The 16,530-nt window shown below is 41.5% G+C and overlaps 1 protein-coding gene across 4 annotated transcripts in view; it reads right to left on the reverse strand.

Moving 5' to 3' along the window:
- The window catches only part of STARD13 (StAR related lipid transfer domain containing 13), a 292,584-nt gene that overhangs the window by 106,374 nt on the left and 169,680 nt on the right, over nt 1-16,530 (reverse strand). The window contains exon 1 of one of the 4 annotated variants that reach the window (XM_064645519.1): nt 9,317-9,786. The exons of the other annotated variants lie outside the window; for them this stretch is intronic. Within the exon in view, the coding sequence (XP_064501589.1) occupies nt 9,317-9,485 (169 nt within the window). The 5' untranslated portion in view covers nt 9,486-9,786. Of the gene's footprint in view, nt 1-9,316; nt 9,787-16,530 lie in introns of those variants that run through there. 4 annotated transcript variants of the gene reach the window in all.

Raw genomic sequence — 16,530 nt, forward strand, 5'->3', positions numbered from 1 at the left:
CAAGAAATTCCTTTTAACTGTGGATAAGACCTAGGCAGACTGCCACACTTTTAACGAAGTGAAGCTGACAGAATGGCAGTTTTAAAATGTCCTCAGAAATATATACAAATATAGCTGTAAAAATGAAAAGAAAAAAGAAAAAAAAATTAAAAGCCAAGGACTTACTGCGTCACCATCTGTGTCAAGCATTAACTTTTGGATTTTACATTATCCCCCCCAGATAAATGTTTGCAGGAAGAGAAAGTCATTACCTCTGAAGTTACAAAATGATTAGATATTCAGCTGCCGCCATCAGATGCAATTAAAGACACAAAACTTAGATTCATCCCACAGAACATTAAAGTTTGCCAAATATATTATGAAAAAGCCACATTGTGTGGCTCTGAGAGTCTTGTCCTGTCCAGACTCCCACTCTCGTATCAGTTGGAGACTAAGGAAAACTAAACATTCTGCTGCTTCCTGAAGCTAAAATGATGGAAAAGGACTGTGCCTTTCACACAAGTCCTACATTTATACCATTCAGGTGTTGGCAGAGATACTGCTTCCTTTTCAAATCTAGCGTCATCTTACATCTTTGGTCCCTTTTCAAATATTAGGTCTTCTGGAAGGATGCTCAATGATGCTGCAGTTATTGGGACAAGCAATATGATCTAATTATTTGGAGTGGTCTTTGCAAGTTCTGATCTTACACAGATTTGGGATATTGATTTCAAAAGTAGAAGGATGGGGTTGTGGTTAGCTAATATGAACTGTCTGCTGCACAGTATGAAATAATGAAAAATACTTAAGCAGTTGGCAGAATTTACTTCTGCATTTTTGCAGGAATGGCAGTTTGCAGGAATTTGGCAGTTCATGATAGGATACATTTACTTTTGCGTAATTCCATCAGAAACTTCAAGCATTAAAAACTGTATTACCTTTTTTTCAGGGGTAATACTACAGAAGCTTTAGAATTAGATCTTTAGACCTTGTGAGCAACGTTTCTGCTCATTTTGCACCTTCAGTGGCAGTGGCAAGAGGGGTTACAATTACACTCCTAAACGAAACACAGTGTGATTCTCATTTTTTGGCCAAGTGGCATCACTCAGCTCATATACTCACTACCTATGACTAGTTCTCTCTCCCATAAATTTTGTCTGGGCTGAGCCAGCTGGAGAAGCCCAAAACAGAGCCAGGGAGTCATCTGCTTAGTAGACCAGGGTACTTCAAGTTCATCTCCCATCCCTTTTATTTAGCAGTACAGACATGCCCACTCAGACTCAGAGGGACATTTTACTGCTGTACCAATACAGGAACATAATGTGTTAACACCGGACATCTGCAAGCAGAAGCTTCTGGATAATAATGTTGATAATGCACATTGGCTCAAATGGCCCAAAGGATGCATGCAGTAAGGAAGGGAAAAGAACTGTTAGAGATCTAGGGAAAAATGACGTTGGTTCAGCATGTGCTGGGGGGGGTTGGAGAAGGAGCAGCTCCTTGCAGAGAAGTGTTACAGAGGAGTAAAAGCTGTACCATCATCCTCACTTCTGGACCCATTCAACCTTACAAGGCTGTACTGCCTTTCCTTAATGCTGAGGTTGTCATATTTTCCTGCAAATGTGATTACAAGAAGGAAGCTGAGAAATATCCCAGAAAATGGCAGGTCTGGCAGATGGGGGATGCCAGTGTGCGTGTGTTTGTGACTAAAGAGGATGAAAGCTAGAATTAAATTAGAGATTCCAATTTGAACTTACGGCTTTTATCCATACTCCTAAATGACTGAAGTGATGGAGAATTAGAAACAAGCACAGTACAATCAATAAAATAAACAAACCATGAAAGACACTAGTGAGACATTAAGGGGGGAAAAAAGTCAGATACCCTTTAGGCCATTAGGACATAATGACAGAGATGGCAATAAATAAATACGTATTTTGGTTCCAAATCCTGAAAACTTTGCTCACACAAACAGACCTTCTTCCAACCACAATCTGATTAAAAGAGAGAACAACTACTGCCAAAGGCCTGTAATATCTAGCTCATTAAAACAATACCAGTTGACATTATTAGGATGTATTATTCTGCTCTTTTAGTACAAGAGAAGATTTATCTGAGTAAGTTGCAAGGCTGAGTCCTTCTTTGGCAAAGGACTTCGAATGGAAACCAAAATGTCTGGTATGTTCCAGCACGTTATTTACTTAAGACGTGCTGCACAGCCCATGTTTTAAACTTCTCCATGTTCACCTAACTAATCACAAGGACAGAAACTTTTGCTCATCTGTGCAACTATGTTAGTCAAAATCCCATGTATTCTGAGCTGCTGTGGAGTGATTGTTTTCTCACAGCAAAATTAAACTCCTCAGTCCTGCAATAGATGAGAGATGAAAACCCACAAGATGTTTTCAAAGTGAGTCACTCACATCCTTTTCAGCTAAATCATAAGACTCCCAAGTTCTCTGAATCATACTGTCTACTTTTCCACAGCTTCTAAATAGTCCAGCTCAAGGTGCTCTTCCACTCTATTATGGTGTGCAGTTAGTGTTATGATAATTTGCTCTAGTAAGGTCAGCTGACCCGTTGAACTGAACCTGAAAGGGAAAACTCAACAGAGTTTTAAGCAAAAAGTGCAACATGAGGCATGAAGATGAGGGTTTACTGACTATTTATTCATATGAAATGAATAAGATAAAACCAATAACTATGGCTAAGATACTATCAATGACTTCATATCTTACATTTTAATCAAAATAAAAAATATACAACTATCTGTTGCCTAGAAAGAAAAGTATCTGGCTGAAACCTGAAACCGCACATTTTTTTAATTAACATTTATGGTGCTCATAGTACAAATACTGCACTCTGTTTTCAGTGATTTCTGTATAAATACAGACGTAAGAAACTGAGTAACAAAAGTGCTAGGTACTTTTTCTCTTAATCTATTTTTGTGAGTTGTTTCTATTTTCTTCTGTTATGTAGCATTTCATACACTGCAGTGACTTATCCCTTCTAAAGTTAAACTAAAAAAATTCCGCAATTATTATTACTCTAATGATTCATTTATTGAGCATATATCTTGCATTTATTGGCTTAAATGTCTTTTAATATAACTGCCTCTAATTACACAATAGGATAAATGTGAAATTCAGTATCCTCAATGATCAATACAGAAGATATATAGCACAAGTACAGCTGTTCATTTCACCACAAACAATTACAAAACAAGAAAGTCTCAAGGTAAGATTTTACTGTGGCTCAAACCCTGCTCTAAGTGAAATTGAGAGCAAAAGTCCCCTAACTTAAAGGAAGAGCCAAGATTTACTTCTTGGTGTCCAACCTGCATGTGTCAGCTGAAGTGTCACTAACACTTTGTGGTTGTGAAACTATATGGCCAAAAGTAGCCACTATTATCATTGAATTCAATCTCAAGTACCACACTGGCCACTTCCTGATACATATCACACAGGTATTTGTTCATAACTTCAGCTTTTGAACCTCTTTCCCAAGTAGTGGCTCCAGTGATGGTTTCTCCCTTTCAAACGTGTTGTTGTTTATGAAGCATAACGTTTTAAAACTTTAATTAACTGGACTCCAGTCTTTTACTTTTTTTTTAAATATAAACACACCTCAGGGCACTTTGAGTTTATAAACACCTCTCAGGATGTTCACATTAATTGAAAAACTCTAGTTTCTCCAAGTCCAGGGCTAAGGACTTGAGGAAAGAATGTGTAAGGAAGAAAGGATAGAATCATAGAATTGATTGGGTTGGAAAAGACCTCCGAGATCATCGAGTCCAACCCTTGGTCCAAATTCAGTCCATTTACTAGATCATGGCACTCAGTGCCACGTCCAATCTGCGTTTAAAAATCTCCAGGGATGGTGAATCCACCACCTCTCTGGGCAGCCCATTCCAATGCCTGATCACTCTCTCTGTAAAGAATTTTCTCCTGATATCCAACTTAAATTTCCCCTGGCGCAGCTTAAGCCTGTGCCCCCTTGTCCTATTGCTGAGTGCCTGAGAGAAGAGACCAACCCCCACCTGGCTAGAACTTCCCTTCAGGTAGTTATAGACGGTGATGAGGTCACCTCTGAGCCTCCTCTTCTCCAGACTGAACAACCCCAGCTCCCTCAGCCTCTCCCCATAGGACTTATGCTCCAGTCCCTTCACCAGCCTTGTTGCTCTTCTCTGGACCCGCTCCAGCACCTCAATATCCTTTCTGAACTGAGGGGCCCAGAACTGAACACAATACTCAAGGTGTGGCCTCACCAACGCAGAGTACAGGGGAAGGATCACTTCCCTGCTCCTGCTGGCCACACTATTTTTGATACAGGACAAGATCCCATTGGCCTTCTTGGCCACCTGGGCACACTGTTGGCTCATGTTGCGCTTCCTGTCAATTAGTACCCCCAGGTCCCTTTCTGCCTGATGATGGGGAAGAAGCTTCATGTGACACAGGCCTCAGAATCTAAGGGACCTTCAGATACCACATGAAACAACCAACCCAAAGATCCCTCTGCTGTAAGCACACGTCTGCCCTACACATATCTGACAGAGGAGAGGGTGATGGACCATGTCCCAGCTGAGGTCTGCAAGGCAACTCTGCAGCTAAGGATGTTCCTCCTGGTACTCCGGGCCACGCCAGTCCCAGCCCTGTCCTTTCCTGTACACCTGGGCTGGAGCGCAGACACAGAGACACTGCAGACACAGGCAGAGGCACCAGGGGCTGCCTTGACTTACTGGCTTACAAGCTCAAGAGGCAGTACATCACTGGTGCTGGTCAGAAATTACCTAATTGGGGGTGTTTGTATCATTACCGCCAATTGTTGGTTAACCTTTTACTTTCCTGGGTTCAGACAGTGGGGTTTAAATATGTGTAGGTAAAGCAGACAGAACATGAGAAATACTATGATTCAGGTTGTCTGTACAACTGTATTTTATCCTCTTCGTATGTCTAACCAAAATGAGTGTCTTTAATTTTATAATTGTATCCCATTTCCTATCCCATAATCCATAACTGTATGCATATGAAGAATTTGATCTGGGCTTTTTTAATGCAGTCTATGACTCCAACATTTTCACTTACATGACTTCCTTTTTTTTCCTTTTGGATATGGGAGTATATTACAGCTTATGGTACACTAACAATTAAAATTTAAGTCACCTAAATTGCATAATATTTTTCCAAGTCACTTGCATACCTCTCTAACACCTTCCACAAACAGTACTCATGCTTAGAAAAAGAGAAGAATAAACTCCAAATGGAAGACTATAAGACAAAGAAGCGTATTTGCTTGCACTTCTAACACTCGCTCAAACCAGAAAAATCCAGGTGACACAAAGATAACAGTAAACATAAAAGATCAAAACCGAACTTACAACACATAAGAGCATAAAACATCTGCTGAATGCTGGACAGTTTGCCTTGAAAAGGTAAAGTCTGATTTGAGATCGCTTCGTTGAACAATTTTTCTCAACTGCTCTTGCCTGTGGACATAAACTGAGACAAATCACAGAGCATTACGCACTGTGGGCAGGAATTTACTCACTGAGAATAGGAATTTGTCCTATTTTCATTTGTTTCTTCATATTATTTTCTTACTGAACATGCAGTCTAAGAATCAAATCCTACTGCAGATGAAAGGTAACATTTCTTTACCAGTGACACCTAGCTATGCTGAGGCAGATGTGGCTTTGCTCACCTTGACATACACTCTACTTGTACAGCACAGTCCATTTCAATTAAAAGTTTTCAGAGCATGGCCTTAATTCTTCACTACTTTTTACCTACAGTTACTTTTTGTATTTTCTGTTCTGCACTGAATTTAGCCATGTACTATGAAAGAAATAACAACTTTGTGACTCATGTAATATAAATTCTTGAAAGTCACCACTATATTTATTTAAAGAAAACATGAGTAATAGCTAATGAATTCTCATACAGTTACTGCATACACAGTTTGAACAAACACCTCAGACTAAGCATGCTACACCCTGTTCCTTTATGCTGAGGCATGTGTCCCCTTTAGTGTGGAAACTAACGGGCTTATGGGGCAAAGGGAATCATCAAAAAGATCACATTTTGAAAATACCAGTTTAATATCAGACAGATAATTACTACTCACATTTACACGCCACCTCATAATTCTGCCTCAAGGAGTCAGTGGTGTACATGAACCAAACATTTAGGACTTTCAAAGTATGATCTGATTGAAATAACAGTCTGGTTCCTGTCATTTCCCTTGTGGTGATTTCCTTTTTAGAACTGATTAAATAGTATAATTCCTCTAATGATTCATTTAGTTTATTTTTAACTAACACCAAAGGAAAATACAAAGGAAGGCTTTTTCAGAAAATGTTTTTTTAAAGGAGGAAGAAAAGCTGTATTGCATGATAGGATAGAGTAATTTAGCATAGTTTAGGATAGTACATGCAGCTAATGACTGAAAACATAACAGTATATGCAACACTTTGTATTACCCTGCATTACTGAACCAGGAATGGAAGCTCTGACTGCTTTACATACTGTAAATTAGATACCTCATGATTTTGTACATCATTCATTTCATTAAGAAAAAAATATCCCTGATGTAAAATTTTCAGTGTTTCCTACTGTGGGTGCCTCCAGTCTGAAAACCAGCAACTGAAAAATATCTGGGTAAGAAGTAGAGAGCAGGTATTCAAACAAGCCCCAAGGCAGCTTATCATTTAAACATGTGGCAGATCTGTTTTCAGCAAAGCAATTAACCAGGCAGGATTCACCATTCCAGCGATATTAAAAGGTAGGCTGGATGTTTTTCTAAACACATGCTATATATAATTCAAATTATTAGATTGGGGAGGTGCTAACACGAGAATTGGGGTAGCTGTGTTCACATACTTTGTCTTAATAGCCTTAAAATGTATGATTCAAATATATAAATTCAAGCAACTAAATAATGATTTACATGCTTTACTCAACTAGAGGACTGAAAGCAAGTTTTGCTTCTCATCTTGCATCTCCTGATCTACTTTTCAACACATTACTGATAAATTCCTCTGTGGCACTCCATTAGTTATGAATCCCATTTGTCCATGGGGTAAAACTCATTTGCCTGTAAAGGAGGATACTTCCACCCATATTACAGAACTCTTCCAGTGCCCTTTGGGACAGGGACTGAGACTGGTTCAGTACACTCACACTGCCTACAGTCTGAACAAGCCAACCACAGAGGGTGACATGCTGACCCAGCAAAACCTGGTGGAAGTCTTGTGAGTGACTGATGGGTCTACGTTTTTCATCCAGAGTGTAAACTGGAGGTTTCAGATTGAGTTATACTAGCTAGACTTATATTTTCTGGTATTATTAACACAGCTATTTGTATCAAAATTATGAGTCATTACTTGGGGCACTGTAGAAAAAAATGTGTGCCTTGGCTATGGTTTTGCACTAGATGTGTGTCTCCCCACATATCGACTTGTAGGCAGACATCAGCATCTATCTGCACACATAATTTCCTTATTGCTAACGAGCTGACACTTAACCAACAGTGCATCCTGTCCGCAGTTTAACATCAATAAAAGAAATGAACGAAGCAACAGTGTATATTCTTAGTGATCCAAAATACACAAATATTTCATCTCCTAAACTGTAATGTACATCACATCACCAAGGTGCTACACAAATATAATTTCCACAGATCTGTGCACAACAGGTTGGAAAGCTGTAAAAGAGGAGCAAAGGTCATTCACCACAGACTGGCCACCCATGCAACAACCTGCAGGAAGGAAAGCTACAACTTTGAAACTCCTCGCTGTCCCACCACGCAGCCTCTCCAAGTCTTTGTACCACTGGGAGGCTTTGGCAGCCCTGGCTGTCCCAGACAGGTTATGGGTTACAAGAGGGAATGTTAAACAGCACCATGACAGGTGGAAGAGGTGTGTTAATTCACCATACCCTCAGTTGATGCTGCTTGAACATTAAGTTGGTACTAGCACTGTACTAAAATAATTTTCAAATAAACCTGTAGAGAAATAAATTACCTTTTCTTTCCATTCCATTCAGGCTGTACACTGGGTACACAGAATGACATAATATCCTTCCTGAAATCAGAGCTGCAGTGAGGACCAGTATCCTTCAAACACAACCAAGCAAGTTCCTGAGCTTGCCTTGCAAATAACCATGTTTTCCTAATTGCCACAGAAGTAATCTTTTTCATCTTTTTAACCCTGGCCCAAGAATTATGCATTGTTTTCTTTATAAATGCAGTAAAATTTCATCACTTTATCCCTGTACTTCTGCCAAAACTTGATAGCCACAGATACAAAGAATCTTACTGGAAAGAAACACAGAAATAACCACACCATTTAACTGCTGCAGGTCCAAAGCTCACACCAATTTCTGTGATATTTGCCAGATATGACAGTAAATGATGTTAACTCTACTGCCCGCCCCTAGGTAGAAGAATCCAACACCTTTTTGCAAGCTGTCAAGAAAGTGACTGTTATCTTCAGGATTTTTTTTTACATGACATTTTTCTGCATGTAGGCCCACATCCACTTTGGAAACCGGTATTCTTGGAAACAGGATGCCATACAGGACTATGATCAATACAAAACTATCTATTAATTTGCTTTTTAATATGGAAAAATCTGTACAGTTGGTTAGGGTTTTTATCTTTGCATAAGCTATTCTGAAGACGATTTTAAATTGCATGCACAGGCCAAAGGATTTGTTCTGAGGCCAATCTGCATTTAGCTTTAGTGCCATGGATATCTATTCAGAAAAAACAAACCAGTATATTTGTAATGACTGCCTAGACAACTGCTTAAGCAGCTGCAGAAAGCCAAGTCAGAAATTATTTTTAAGGATGTGTGACAAGTTTTCTAACCCTCTGAGAGTTTTCAAAGGATGTTATCCCAGCTGCCTTCTTCCAGTCACACTGGACTTCTGCTTCTTTTTTAAATGGATGACCATCTATAACCACAGGCATCTATAACCTGTAGCAATCGGAGCAGATGTACTGGTGTCAGTAGCTGCTCGGACAGTCAGAAAAGACGAACTTCAGCACCTAAGCTACCACAGTAGTTTATGATTAAAAGGTAACTTAGTTAAATAGCTAATCATGCACTAGTGTTTGTCTCTTGGCTGTCGGTGTATGTGTGCATGTGTAGAAACAGAAAAATGTGAATGACTACTTCAAACTCTGATTCTAGCCCAATTAGTTTGGAATAGCAAAAGGAAAAGAGCCTGAAATATGAGGCATTAAAATATGAGGTCTCCTTCTCTCTTACGAAAGAGGAGACCTGTAGACCTTGCGCCAACGCCAGGAAAAAGGAGCGCTCCTGACAGTAACTCACCTTGCTGAATTTTCGTCACTAGCTGGTGACGGGCGAGAATCCTGCTGGTCCTGTAGGGAGGGCGCCGGGCTGGCTGATCGCAGCGCCAATACAGCTCCTGGCCCTCGGGAGACACCGCGTTCAGGTAATAGCAGCCCGAGCCCGCGGCCCGGGGCACCTGCTTCAACATCTCTGCTCCCGGAATCCCGCCGTCCCCGCTGCAGCTACTCCAGATTGTAATCAGGGTAATGAGAGGAGGGAGGCAACAAGCCCAGGGAGCTGCAAAGAGTGAGCGCTTTAAACGAAAAAGGAGTGCCAAGAGCTACTACAACTCGGGATTCCGGCTTCTCCCACATGATCCGCGTGAGCCAATCGCTCCCGGTGCAGCCTGTGGAAGTGAGTCTGTGGAGCGGGACAGCCAGCCTGCCCCAGCCCTGCACAGCCTGCCCCAGCCCCGGCAGCCCCCCGGCCGGCCAGAGTTCACCCAGCACGGAGGGGCTGCACCGGGCCACTTCGGAAAGCAAAGAAAAAGTTGAAGACGCTCGGGAATGCGTGTTTTAGAGTATGCAGGGCTGCTGAAAACCTTTTCCTCCTCTTCTCTGTGCTGCCCAGCTGTTGACTCATCTCTGGAGATGATGCCCTCACTACTTTTCTAAAAATCATACCCCTGTTTGCCAAGAAAAAGTTCGTTTATGGAAGGGCTGTCTGAATCTCCAAAACCGTACGGTATAATAAGCAGTGGAATAAGTGAAGCCCTTGGTATGAAAAAAACAACACCTAACAGCAGTCACTCAGCAGTAAACAAAACCCAAGAGTCCCTAATATTAATGCTACCAAGAACTGGTCACAGCCTGGAAAAGGGAAAGGGGATGGAGAGATTCTCTCTTCTTCAGGTTCCCTGCCATAACATCCTCTTTCTTTTTCTTTTCTTTTCTTTTTTTTTTTTTTTTTTTTTTTAACAGGCAGAAGAGCATCTGTTTTCATTCAGCCCTTTCATATCAACCACTGAGTTTGCAGAACATGCCATTTCTTTAGTTAATCATATGGAAACAGAACACTGCCATTTTTATCAACAAGTGGGCAGCAAATCTGAGTAAAAATATATCAAAAATGCCCTCCTAGTCAAATAATTTTGGATTATATTTTAAAATATCAACATTTTGGTTTAATAAACCCCTAGTGTAAGCTGTTTTCTAAGAATTATGGGAAGCAATTTCACAGCCCTGGAGATCAGTTTCACAGTGTCACAAAACCAGAAATGACAGCGACTCAGAGGGCTCTTCCACCCGCATGGCTGAACAGGCTCCTGCCAAAACCCCCTTGCAGGAGGCAGGGCAGCAAAAGGCAGAGATGAGGCAGCAGGTTGGCCAGCTAGCATGGGTCTTGCATGGCTTAGGAACCATGCTGCCACCTCCATGCCCCTTCCCATTAGGCCAGTGTCAGGCTGGGGGACTGGGAGCTGACAGCACTGTTGGAGCGGCTGCAAGCCCCAGGCAGAAGGGGCTCAACCCCCATCCCAACCCATGGGGGATCTTGACCTCCCCAAAGTCCACTATGACATCTACGTGCAGTGACAATATTATCTGAATCCTGTTCTCCAGCCTTGAGGCCAACAATATGTCACAACATGCCTAGCTTGGTACAATAGAGGTCTCCTCCCACTCCCAGCCTCATGGCTGCCCACCAGGGCAGGGCCATGAAGTGGCACTGCCTGGGACCTGCCTCCTCATAAAGGACAGGGTCAGGCTAGCTTGCAAGGGCAGATGTAGCGACCTAAATGTGAGAGGGGAGAGGACAGTTCTTGTTCACAATTATTCATTAAAATTTTGCTCCATGAAAACCCATTAGGGCAGTGTTTTACTGCAATGCAGTCCATTCTCATTACCCCTTATGAATTTTATTCCTCATCAATGTGTGACTTTTGCAGTGCCATAAAATGGAGAAGTATCATTCCACGTACTAGAAATTTAAAATGAATGCTCTAGACTGAAAGCTTCCATTACCTGTTTTTACCATTAACAGCACCTGCAAGTCCTGTACATGCTGTTTGTTGCTTCACGTGTGGCTGCACCATCTTCTCTGAAATTCTAAGCAGAGACTTCAAACTCAAGACAAAAGATATGGCACCACTACCACCTATATTCCCAAACAGGGCTGGTCACTGGCAGCCAGGGAGTAGGAAAGACTGGTCTCCTCTCTGCCTTGCTGTGCAAAGAGGAGAGGCAGATTGCTTCACAGGTGTGAGCAGAGAGAGCCTGAACAGAGGGGAAGGTATTGTTTCCCTTCCTACCTTAGCTTGCCAAGCCAGTCTGTCAGTCACTCTGCTGCTGCTGTCTTTTCAAGAATAATTATCCAGAGACTTCAAAGTGGCAATGACGGGCACAGTGTTTATCCAAAGAGACATTACCTCCATGCGGGGAAATTCTTATTTGATTAATCTACAGTTCTTTCATCTAATTCCACTTATACGGTGCTACTGCTAGTGAAAAGCAAGTATTACCATTCATACTATTCTGCTTAGATTTTCATAGGTATTTCTTTTTCTGTTGGAAAATGCGTTGACTTTTTCAGCTAATGGGAGTCTGCATTCTTCCTTGCAATATTTCCAAAGACTAGGAAGAAGTTTAATAGAAATTTAATGCTTCAAAAAACAGTCCAAAGAAACAAAAACCAAGGCAAAAGCCTGACTAAGGTACTGACTGGTGAACAAGTCTATTAAGGGCTCAAGCCCAGTTAAATGCTTATAACAGACAGCAAAGCACCAGCCTCAGTGCCCCTGAGGCTGCCCGTCCTTCCCCACCAGAGGGTAAGACAACAGGGCAGAGGTGCCCTCCCAGCTTCCTCAGCAGCTCATCTGAGTGGCCACAAAAGGCAGAATGAGAAGCCTCTGTTTCAGGGAAGTGACTTTCCCTTCCTCCCAGACACAAGGGTCCAAACAGAACTTCAGAGCTGGAGGGCTGCTCCAGGCACAGCGCTGCTAAGTGCTGCCTGTGCCGAGGCTGAATTCTTTGGCTTTAGTCCAGTACTTGCATAGTAGTCAAATAAAACAAGAAACAACAAGAGTTAGCTGGTCTTGCAGTACATGTTTGAAAGCTCCTGCGCTTGAAGTTGTGCATGGTGGAGGAAAGAATTAGTCCTCATTGCATACTTTTAAAATGACTGTCTCCTTGTTTGGTGACTGCCTTGACACTCACTGTTTATTTTCAAAAATGTGTCATTCAAACAAGGAAAATCCTTTGGCCATCAGCCTCTCAGACAAGAAGTACTACAGAAGCCTAAGTTGCTATATAAAAGCACTAATTAATATTTCAGTCTCAGTCTACAGACTGTTTCTGGAATAGTTAATAGAGCAACATGAAACTTCATGCTAATGCGTCTCATAAAAGCACTTCAAAATAAAAGCTTCCTCGTGCATTTTACAAGGGCTACAGGGGAGCTCCAGCACACACCTGAAATTGCTGCCTGTCACGACAACCCAACCCCATATTCCTATGTTGCGACTGATCCATCCAGGAATGGAGATTCCTTCATAAAACCATTATGGCTGGAATTAGCGGTTTTTTAAATCTGAATCAGAAATGTCCACACTTATAACTATAGTGTAAAAACCACGTCACACCTAACATGACAATCAGTGACTTGACGGTTACTGAAATATTCTGGAAGATCAGGAATCTTTACATAAAAGCTTATTCATACAGCACAGCACTACTGACAACTGCAGGGTATAACTGACAAAGTCAGCTGAAGGAGTCATACTCTTCTCTGTATGCATTCATAGGCAGAACTGCAATACTTAATTTTCTGTTCATTGATTTTTATGTCTCTCTGCCACCTTTTCTTCTTGAAATTGCATTTGTTGTGAGAAAGAAAGAGCAAGTTATTGGCAGGAAAAACCACCCCAGGGCTACCTATATACACTGAAGTATCACAGGCAGTACTTGAGATCTGCTTCCATTTCACTGAGAGCAGGGTGATGTCATCAGCTGGATAACACAGCGTGGTGTACTCCAGAAATGCTAAAATGTATTGGATATCAAACTATGTACTTGTGACTGGCTTTTCTGAACAAAACAATAGTGTTAGTTTCTGCACTCCTCCTTGGTCTTAAGAGTGTTACTCATGAAGGCACGAGGTAATGCTACAGTGGGGTAGTTGAGGGTAAATTGAAATGAACAGCACTTTCCCACTTGTATTCCTGTAACAGAACTGCTTTCTTACATCTTAGAATGCACCCCTTCCAGTGAACTGCGAGACAGGTCCATGATGTTGTACCTGGCGTGGAGTTCTTTGGGCTTGGACTGAACCTGTTGTTCTCACACAGTAATCAGCCACTTGATCTTCCCGCAGTGACCCATTTTCCTTTTATTGTTAGTTACACTTATCTTGTTATGTCATATCTAAAGTTAAATGCCAACTTGATGGCTTCTCTTCATTTGAAAGCACTGGTTCTATGAGAACAAAACAGCTTCCTATCCACCAGAGGAGCACAGTTGTTATTAACATTAGTGACATGTAATTAGAAGAAGCAGGAAACTCTTGTTTTCAAGTCACAGAAGAAAAAAAATCACGCATCTGCTTTTAACTTGCTGATCTCTGGATTCCCTTCTATAATTCTGCAGGTAGAAGAATACTTCAGTTTGCTGGATGTGGACTAACTCCAATATCCTATATATGCAAAATATCCTGCACTGGGCATTGAAGTCCTATCCACATATCTCTATGCTATATTTCTTACTTGTATCTGCCTTTACAGATGCCTGCAAAGCAACTCATGTGTTAAGAACAGGCAATTTCTCCTTTCTGAAATTTAGGAAGAGAAAAAATTCACATGCAAGGAATCCAAAACTATGTTTAAGATGAGGCTTTCACTTATTTCATGTGTTTTGAATCCTATCTCTGGGACCAGGACTTTTAAAATCAGAAGTTCATTGCCTGCTGTTTAGGAAAAATGTTTTATGCTTGAACACAGACATTTGTTTGAAAGTTGTTTGCTAGGACTACTACAGGCTGCAAACTAATTTATACAGGGCATGAAACAGCAGCGTCTCCAGAGCAGCCAGAAATGCTTCCCTCTGACTCAGCGACACTTTGACTGTCTTCCTGAGGCCATGCTGGGACACCGAGGCTCTGCAGCTCATCTGGTGCTGCCAGGAATCAGACTAGGGCAAAAGGAAAATAGTTCATGCGAGATTTCTACATCGCCAGGAAGTGAGATGGAGACGGCTAATAGCGGCACAGTGTTACAACAGAGGATTGTTTCACTGGAAAGCTGATACTGATGTGTTCTGGAGGCAAGTCAGCTGCTATGTCAACTGTCTGATAGTGAGTTTTAAAAATGAATGCTGCTACCCAGGGCTTCTTATATATGAGAGACAGGCTTATAGGCACCCTTGAAGATAAACTTCAAACCAGGAGACGGAGCTTCTGAATAGTACATTATATCCCTTTCCTCTGTTCTAGTGTCCCTGTTCCAGCATCAGAGGACTATCCATTTGCATTTTAAGACCCACATGTTCAATGGATAGTACTGCTACAAAAAATACCTCCTGATTACAAAAAGCATCAGTGACCTGGCCAAACAACAAAAGGTAGCTCTAATACAAGCAGAAGATTAGAAATTACATGCAGGCTCAGTACAAGAGTAGTGTGTTTTAGGACCCAAAAGATGGCAGGGAGGTGACTGACCAACCAGCCACCCAGGCAAACTCAGAAAAATAAGGATACATTCAAGAAGCCAAGATGATGAGAGTCATGGCAAGAAAGCTGAAGTGATTCCTCTCATCAGTTCTCCTGTGGAGAAGCTCAGGGATGTTCAATAAGCCAAATGAATAGGAACTGATATGAAAAAGGCTCCTCCAAGATCCTCTACCAAGCAATCATAATGAAGCCTACCACAGATAAAAAGGAAAAGGCCACTTCTGGTTTAATGGCGGCTTAAAGACAGAAACCTGTTTTGTCTACTATGCATACATGATTTTTATAAAGGGACTGAGTAGTGACTTGGCAAAATATAATGATTATACCAAGTTAGTCTGGCAGTCAAAACAGAAATTGGTTGTAAACATTGAATTCTTATAATATTGATTGAGAAGGTATTAAAACTATAGCTTTTGAGTGCTGATAAATGTACTGGATAAAAATCACCCTACAGGTACACAGTGCCCAGTGATGAGATTTAATGGAGCTATTATCACTGAGGAAACAAATCTTGGATAGGTTTATGAAAATCCAATACAAGCGCTCAGTAGAAACAAAAAAGAGCAAAGAGGATTTTAAAACCTTTTAGAAAAGTAATAGAGCGCAAACCAACAAACATCGTTACGCTATTACAAAGGTCTGCCCATCAGTTGGTGTGCTGGGGTCTTTTCTTGCAGTGCATAAAGTTGAAAACATAAGTGAAATGATCATGGGGTAGGTTCAAAACGATTGAACAGAAGTATTTCTTTGCAGAGTTCAAAAAAGGATTAAATTCCTGGAAGAAAAATTCAGCATTAAGCACAAAATTACAGCTCATGGCTCAGGACCTCCTTGAACCAAGTGAATGCAAGTAGGATATATAACATGTACAGGATCATTATATGTCTGTCCCAGCAATATATTTTTCCCAAAATAGTTGCGTCTGCCCACTGGCCAACACATGACATGGGCTGGTCTGACCAGGAGTGGCCAGTCTGTATTCTTACCTGAGCTAACCAGACTGCACTCACCTCATGGAGTATGTAAATGTGGGATACTAACAGCACTTCTAGTGCATAAATACATCAAAATAACTGCTCCTGTGGTCTGTGGCTGGAGCCTGCAGAATGACAGTATTTCCCTGGGCACAGCCTCTCTGTGCCCTCCTGTCACATTTGCTGGTGAAGTGTAAGCTGGTGGTCTGTTGGCCACAATTTCGGGCTCAGAGGATGTGACCTTTCTGTCCCTTCTGCTCTCCCCGAGGCTTAAAAGGGACCAAGAGCTCCTGGCTGGTGGCCAAAGTCATTGGAAGGAGTCAGTTGTTTTATCCAGTGCTTGACTGCTAATTTAGGCATTTTGGTCTCGCTCCTGTTCAGTTTTAAACATCATATTTTTTCTCAGTCAAACCACACCAGCATATGAATAGAGACTCCACTGGCCTTAGCTGAACTTTTCACAAGCCAAGAACAGCCAGCATCCCACACTGTGTAAGTCCATAAAGACGATGGTTCTCAACAGTAAATTAAAAAGAACCCGAACAGCTGGGTACTAAATAG

The sequence above is a fragment of the Pseudopipra pipra genome, chromosome 2 (genome assembly GCF_036250125.1).
Source record: "Pseudopipra pipra isolate bDixPip1 chromosome 2, bDixPip1.hap1, whole genome shotgun sequence".
In the NCBI taxonomy this organism is placed as follows: domain Eukaryota; kingdom Metazoa; phylum Chordata; class Aves; order Passeriformes; family Pipridae; genus Pseudopipra; species Pseudopipra pipra.